Source organism: Cryptotermes secundus, unplaced genomic scaffold, assembly GCF_002891405.2.
Source record: "Cryptotermes secundus unplaced genomic scaffold, Csec_1.0 scaffold378, whole genome shotgun sequence".
NCBI lineage: Eukaryota > Metazoa > Arthropoda > Insecta > Blattodea > Kalotermitidae > Cryptotermes > Cryptotermes secundus.
Window position 1 is genome coordinate 88824 of NW_019734966.1, and position 8587 is coordinate 97410.

Genomic DNA, 8587 nt, shown 5'->3' on the forward strand with positions numbered 1-8587 from the left:
GCGATTAATGTACAAGAGGAACTCGCAGATTTAAAAGCAGACAGAACATTGAAGCTAAAACTTCTCGAAGTGTCTTTGGATACGTTTTGGTTGGCAATAAGGAGTGGATACCCGGCTATCTCCGAGATGGCAGTTAATGTTTTATTGCCATTTTCAACTACATAGTTGTGTGAACTGGGCTTCTCGACGTTAACTGAAATTAAGAGATCAAAGAGGGAGCGGCTCAAATCCATGGATGAAGAAATGAGACTTGCGTTGTCTACGATTCCACCACGAAGCAGTCGCCTGTGTGCAGCTACGCAGGCGCAAGTATCACATTGAAGGCATGAGTAGAATTACTGTATTTACTTTAATAGTGATAGAAGTGTATTGTCTACACTCTACAGTGAATTGAAGTTCATTAATTTTTAATAAATGCAGGAGTCGATTTCTGTTTAATGATAATAAAATAACAATATAATAATATTATAGTAAGAAGTTGATCACGTTACGTATTTATATTAATTGTCTGATATCATGCGTTTCTGAGGGGAATAACATTTTGGTATGCAGTGTTCAGTCATGGATACTTCATGGTGTGCCGCGAGTAGAAAAAGGTTGCGGAACACTCGAATAGACCACTGTAGGTCGCGATGCATGGGGCGAGCAGGCCTACCCCTCATACACTCACACATGGACTTAGTCAGTTGGTCCATCCATTCACATGTCCATTTACGAGGGTGAATTCCACTGAAAAGTTTCCTGTTATTTACTCTTGTGCTCTCACACACCTGAAAACGAAAGGTTGTCAAACATGGAAACAGCGGTCAACGCGGATCACTTTCAAATATACAAACTGGTTACGGTTGCCTAGCAACCAGACCAGTGACGAGGGGAAGCGAGTAAACTGTATGAAGCAATTTAACACAGTAATGCTACAATTGTCATGAAGTTTGTTCATTAGCATACTTTACTTTTTTTGATGTTCAAGAGTCCAATTCGCATTAAATGTAAAACTCAAATTTTGACTCCAATAATGAATACAGAGGACAACACTTCCTGACCTGCCTCATTTCTCTTAATTATGCTTTTGTGTAAATTACTTTCCCGGACACCCCATTAAAGAACAAGAGCCGGGAATTGCCCTTAAGATCTGCATGAGAACATTTTCGTATACAGCACCTGGACCGAATTAAAAATAAATTACTTAAGTTTCAAGCATGAGTACATATGGTTAAGTGGAGGTATAGATCCATGTAATCCTAACCTGGACACTGGATGGAAGTGAGTTGTAGTCTTCACGCCCTAGTCACAGTGCCGTTCTCCACTCTTTGAGGGGGGGGGAGACTTTGGCCCCTGCTCGGAATCCAGCTCCGATTCCTTGGCAGTCTTACTCGTAGCGTGCCGCTTTACCGACTGAATTATCCCTCGTTAACTATTTAAACACACTCATTTATCCACTGAGCTAACGGAGTGTCGAATGGTACTTTGAGAATTCTCTGTGAAGAAAGAGGACGACTGTGTAGCAGAGAATGTCGCCATTAATCTAGACAGTTAAGACAGACGCAGCACCGGCAGCTGTATCGTTCATCGTGACGCTGTCTCCTCTAACACAATATCCACCCTCATAAAGGCGGAATCTGTTTGTCTCGCTTCTTATGTTTTTGACTAATCCATATACGCTATTCTGTATAGCAAAAATATACATCTGTTCTTTTTTATGACAATCAGTTTTGTAGGATTCGAGGTTCTCACACCGGTGGTTATGAAGAGTACTGTCTTATGTTATATGTAGCGCCGTGTAGTCCGTTATGAGTCTACCGACGTTTCCAAGGTACATATGGCCTCAATCTTCATTGGCAAAGATTTGCTTGCCACCTGCTTTCACTCTGGTTTCTTGCTCGATTTATTCGACCCTGAAGATGGAAGCGATATGTTTCTCTGAAACGTCGGTTGACACAGAACAGATTACGTGGCGTTACCTCAGAAGGTAGTACTCTTCAGTGTTATTTTTCTAGGGCCCAGTTTGAAGGAATATCGGAGGATTCATGATATCTGAGAGCTAGTTGCTGAGGAGAATGTTTGGATTTGTACTCCCTCTGGCATGGGAACGAGAACTCATCATCGACATAAAAAGTAACAATAGTAACTCCGGATATTCAGATCATATATTGAACACCGGACACATACGGCACAATGGCAGACACTATGGAAATCATAACAACGGGGAGAAAAGGAAAATATTTATATACACTTGAGAAAAGCCATATTTACAAAACCAGTAAAAAAAAAGATTTACATATGAATGATACCAACATCGACACACATAACCCTATATTTGAAGTACAATACAAAATTACACAACATAACAGTATACCCTCCCCCAATCTGTCCCCACTCCTCACAAGCAGGGCATATAGATACAGGAACAAACACGCGGCATCCGCACTAGTAAAGACAAAACCGCACTGTGGAGGACACAAGCAAACCAGGGGCATGTTAGCATAAAATAAACAAACATAACATAATATAATAACAATAACAAACAATTAGAAAACAATATTAACCTAGGGATCTTTTAATTCCAGATTGCAGACAACTGAAAAGTAGGCTACGGATGTGAAGGGCAAGCTTCCGGAACAAAACACCTGGACAGGCCTACATTTATGAACACTGGACGACATCCTTTGTGAGGTGAAATAGAATGGACCAGAATAACGTGGGTTTAATAGAAATTTTAATGGGTTTTATCTCGTTTTACCTTGAAAAGAGAACTAAAGCGTAGATTTTAACACGGACTAACAGAGTGTAGCAGTTTTAACATAATTTAATAAAATATTTGTAAAACATCAAGTCACCTGAAAATGGCCGTCTGGGACCGAAACATGTGTCAAACTGTAAAATTTTGAACAAAAATTGAGATTAAGTGGTGAATAAACAAGTCTTGCAATCTTAAAGCTTAGCGTCCCATAAAGTGCGAGGCGTTTATTACAGCGGCCCTAATATTTTCAAGAATAATCTGCCCCATGCAGTTCTTCAGTTAACCAAATATTACGAAATTTGATTCTGTATGCATAAAAAAAATAACTCTATACATATTCATATTTAGATTTTGAAATTAAAGTGCAAACGCAAGATTTACTCCATCAATAGGCCTGTATACTCCATCTATGCGTGAGTCATCAGTGGTTGGTGACGTAGGTATTTACGTCATCACTGCGAATTCATTAGATTATGTTTTTAACATGTCTCTGATATTGATAAACCGGTGGAAAATTCAGGCATATTTTCAAGGGACTTTAACTCCGAAAGGTTTGTCTACACGAAGTACTGCAAACCGTCGCTAATTCAGTTACACTTAATTCGGATTTCAGATAATAAAAATCGAAATATGAAAAATGGAAAATGCTGTTCACAGTCGAGTACATGACATTTATGACGGCAGATGAGTCATTTGTCTGTTCAGACAAAACTTGACAGTTTTTTCAAACCTGCAATTATTACGTCCAAAAACAAATAGAACTTCTGAGTCTTCTATCGATGAATAAATGTATTGTCTTCTAACAGTTTTTTTTAATAAAGGCTCTACAGTAATGTCTTGTTATTCATTTCGACCGGCAGAAGGTAAAGTTTTCCTTGTGCATAACTAATTAAGAACTACGTCCTGAAGGCGTATTGGAGAATGGAAGTATAGATACATATTGCCTTCTGTTGTCTATTACCGGGGAAACGCTGCTTCGTTGATTCTGCTATTCCTACGCAACGGCTCACTGTTGGGGTTACAGTACCGCTATTGTCGATCCTATTCAACGGCCAGTTCTAGCGTTACTATGGAAGTGACTCCTGGATTCCAAACACGTTACATTATGTTTTTGACATCTGCACTAGTTGGGGGTGAGTGGTCAGCTACACGTCCCGGCCATTTTACCCCCGGAGAAGGAGCCCCAGGTACCCATTGGATAGGTGGCTGGGTGGACCCTAGGGCCAGTCTGGACGATATGAAGAAGAGGAAATTCTTGACCGTACAGAGACCCCACTCCGACCCCTCAATCGTCCAACCCCTAGACAGTCGCTATACCGACTGCACTATCCCGGCTCCTAATTTTCATCAGCATTACTTACATCATTAAACTTTCCATTTATTTGTGTTCTAAGTTTTTTGGGGTGGGGCTTCCTTTTGCTTTACTAAAGTTCCGCCACTAACGCGGATTATCGAGAGTTTACTGCATGACGTAGTTTAGACTTTGCCTTGTTTTTTGCGCACTGACTTCCAACTTGGTGAGGTTCTATAACCCTTCAGACTTGCTAACATCAGCCAAACGGGAAGCCGTGTTGCTTCATTCAAAGTATGTCAATCGTCTGGATCGAATTGCTGGAGCTGCTTCTGGTAGAAAAGGATCTGCTCAGTGTCCCATCTCCTGAACGTAAATTGACCATTTTACTCCGGAAGCGCTCAGCAACATACCGCAATCACGTCTTCAGCTGGGAGTGACATTATCGACTCCGTGGTCAGAATGGTAATAAGATCCGAGATTCTCAATCCTTTTGAATTGTTTTCTATCCCATTCCTCATATAACAAATGAACCGACGTGATCACAAAAGAATCACAAGTAGCTGTCAAGGACACGGTTTCCGAAAAATTGGCTTACACGTTGAAACAGAGATGAAAAATATTTCACAATTTCTTACAGTGTTACCAGGGAAATAGTGGAAAAGTCTGAAGGTCGACAAATTTATTTCGATTTCAAGTAGGTTTGAGACATTTTTTCTCAAAACCCGTTTTTCATTGGGTAAAGGCGGCTATTTCCCAAGGGATAAAGAGGCTGGGGGACGAAACTAACTATTCGTCTCTATTGCTGAAATTAAGAAAGCTTGGAGCTATACCTCCACTGCGTCATACATTTTTACATACAACTAATGAAGTTTATCTTTACTTTCACAGCTACAGAAACAGATCAACAACTGGAGCGTGACACACAAATTTATTATTGTGTGAGTTATTAATACAATACATAAACTTACTCCTAATATCTTTTCTCCTTTTATTTATGTATTTATTTCTTTATGGTTTGTTTAACTACGCTGACAGTATCCGTAATTACATACTATGTATCGGTATGGTGGCTAATGAATAATAAATTGGAAGGGATTTGGAAGGATGTGGTCGTGACCTGGTTTCAAATGCTATCCCGCCATTTGTCTTGGAGAATTGCATTTTTCAGCAAATGCAACAGTATATACACATTTGCAAGGAAGAAAGACGAAGCTGATGGTTTAGAGGGAATATTATTTCTTGCGTCATAATAACCTTATCTATCTCCTGTCACCGACAGAGGCGCTTCTGGTATTTTCCATTTCACAGACACATTTGAGTAAACTATCAGAAGCAAATGCAGGAAACGTGAACAATACGTCGTATTTCTTCTTGAAATGCATTCTTTGGTCAGAGATTTCCCTGCACTTTAGATCCACAATACTTGGAACAGCCGTATTTTGCTTTTACTTCATTTGCGTATCTGATTTCCTGCACTTAAAAGACTTTATCTCTAAATTTAGTGATATGAGTTACGAGGGAGAGTCAGTAAATATGTCATAAATCCAAGTAAAACAGCTGTAATGGACCTACTACGTTTCCTATGAGTATCACTAGGTATTAGCACAGCTCAGTGTAGTATATTATATTATAGTACACTCTTAGAGCTGAATTAATAGAGATATTAAAAAAATATGGAGCGAACGACTGCTACGATGGAATAAGTTTTTGCAAGACAGTGCTACAGAGGACCGGGGGGCCTAAAGACATGTGCCAAGCCCAGTAATCCCACCACTGATGGAACCATCTTTAGATGTCTTGAACCTTAGAAAACTAATCCGGGACTTTCCCTTGATCTCGAGGGAGACGTCAAGTCCCTCCTGCTTGCAGTGTCTGAAGAGGAGAAAGTGCCACTGGGGCTTGGAGAGTCGAGCAGTTCAGGGCCAGAGTGACAGCAGCATTGCCATCATGGAGAAACTAATCTCCAGTCCACATCTCCATGTTCACTTCGCAGAATAAAGAGTGGGGTGACAGGCTGATTTAGAATTTCATCCCTTTCGAGAAAGAATTAAATACTTAGTCGTCATCAACGAAAGGAATTGCAAATTTGAAATTAAAAGAACCACCAGAATGTTTCATTCCTGTTCTTTCTTCAATGTAAAATGTAACGCCCAATAACGGCGTGGAGGCCCATATGGCCGTGAGACGTTGAGGCTCCCACATTTTCTAGATAGTTCATAGATGGAGGTGAGGTCAGTCTTACGCGCCGGCCGCCCTTCACCCTCAGAAAAGTTCCTGGTACTATTTCTTTTAGAGGCCGACTCGACCCCAGGGCCATAGTGCCGTTGGAAGGATTAGGTCAGTTGAAAAATCCAATGACCTCATCGGGAATCGAACCCTCGAATTTCAGGCTTGAAGTATAGAGCCTCAACAACTACGCTACCGCGTGTCCCTTTTTAATATTTCCATATAGTTCTCCCTCTTTGGTATAGAATTCGGTACACATGTGCTGTTCTTCAAAGGTCCATTGTGCTTGTATATTTGAATATGTGCGCGGGGGGGGGAGGTACGTGTGCGCACGCGTGTGTGTATAGAATTATAGGTGGATCAACAACAAGACCTATTTTCACGTCCATAATTTGCACATCTAAATCCCTAATCCAACTCTCTCTGTAAAGAGAAATCCTCGTCCAGCTGTAGTACTGTCTTGAGTATAAAATAAAATGTAAAATTAAGTTCTGACAGTACCCACACGTCACAAGTTATAATTATGGAGAGTAGGTTAGGCCTGGTGTAAGAACATCCTAGTAAACTGTGCTAATAACATTTAATCAATGTAGTTCTGTCTCTGCCGTGTGCAGTAAATATTTTCGGCAAGATCTACACCGTTCATGGCTGCCACAACCTTAGATACAATACGGCGATAATTTCCAAATGTGTTTTCCAACATTATATGTGGATCAAAGCAATGAGCTCTTCATTATAAAATTGACATTTCAGTACAATAGGAAAAGCTGTAAGCTGTAATCACAGTGCGGACAAAAGGCTTAATTCCCCACGTAACAGATTTCCCTGTGTTAAGGTATCGGGGCTGGTACTGATCTATCTATCCATCTATCTATCTGTCTATCTGTCTGTCTATCTATCTGTCTGTCCGTCTATCTATCTACAGACGCCGAGCAGGGCGGACGTGTTTGCCCAGCGCTCCGTGAACAGCCTGTAAATAGTGAAAGTCATAACTCAGAGTGTGCTACGACTTAACTAACTTTTCATAGTTGTGAACGTTCTAAAAATCTTACTACTACATACATTACAAATAAAATAATAAAATAAAAATAACCGTGTGCTAACATGCAATAAGTGAATTAGTGTGAAGCAGCAAGGCTTCCAGAACAACGATCCAACCACCGCAATGAGCGACCGGGAGGACGAAATGGAAGATATACGTCCCAATTGCAACCACAACAACAATAACAACAACAACAACAACAACAACAACAGTACCTGTACTACAACCACGGTAAGGAACATGTCGGCTGATGTGATCACTGAAAACATGAGTACAAGCAACGGTGCCGATAACGGAACCACTACCACCCAGGGCGTACAGCAGACAACTCGTAATACACCACAACAGACTCCCTCTCCACCTACTCCCATCAACACAACACCCAAACACAGTGAAATACCCACCAAATCCACAACATACGCTAGCCAGTCTAACTATACCCCCACACAGAAAATTCGGAGTAATTTTCGAAGCTGTAGATGGCTTCACGATTGAGCAGTACCTTAGGACAATAGCGGACAGTATTGGAGGCAGTAACTTAAAATACGCCTCAAGGCTGAGTGGCGGAAGAATTTGTGCGTATCTTGCCTCAGAGTCTTACGTCCAGGAAATATGTGCTAATGGCGGAATAAACATTAACGACACCTACATTCAGTGCAGGCCGTACATTATAGCAACCAAAAGAGTGGTACTCAGTAATGTTCTCCCCGACATTCCTGATGATTCACTGATACCACTACTGCATAACTTTGGGAAACCTACGTCCCGTCTCACAGCTCTCCATCTCCACAGCCCATCCAGACGTAAAACATATAAAATCCTTCAGAAGGATGGTATACATTGTAATACCTGACATGGAAGACATCCCAGCTACAATCAATGTAGATCACGAAGGGGTAAATTATGTAATTTACGTCACGTGTGATGACACCACCTGCAGCAACTGTCATAAACCAGGCCACGTCGAAAAAATTGCCACACAAAAGCACAGTCAAGGTTAGGCCCCATCACCTCTGCGGACCTGGCAGCAGGAAGAAGAACAACACACCCCAAACCCCCCACTCCACAATCCGCCAGCACAACACCGCCGGACGCCAACGCGAAGAAGCAAGCAAACACCATGGACAACACAACGATTTTCCCTGTACTTACTCCGCCGCGACAGAGACTCTAACCAACGGAAAACAGAAACATAACAACAAAAATGCAGTATAAAGATCACGTTCCCCTCACTTCGAAGCCTCAGGCTCAACAAACTCCCAAGCAGACTGACGAACGGCAACAG

The 8587-nt window shown here is 41.3% G+C and overlaps 2 protein-coding genes across 2 annotated transcripts in view; one reads left to right on the forward strand and one right to left on the reverse strand.

The window, feature by feature from the left end:
- Nucleotides 1–8587, reverse strand: part of LOC111869069 (dual 3',5'-cyclic-AMP and -GMP phosphodiesterase 11A) — a gene marked incomplete at its 3' end in the record, with an annotated part of 191462 nt that overhangs the window by 86096 nt on the left and 96779 nt on the right.
- The window catches only part of LOC111869059 (protein sneaky), a 166376-nt gene continuing 165235 nt past the window's right edge, over nucleotides 7447–8587 (forward strand). Inside the window, exon 1 of the mRNA XM_033753273.1 lies at nucleotides 7447–7693. Coding sequence (XP_033609164.1) covers nucleotides 7447–7693 — 247 coding nt within the window. The remainder of the gene's footprint in view (nucleotides 7694–8587) is intronic.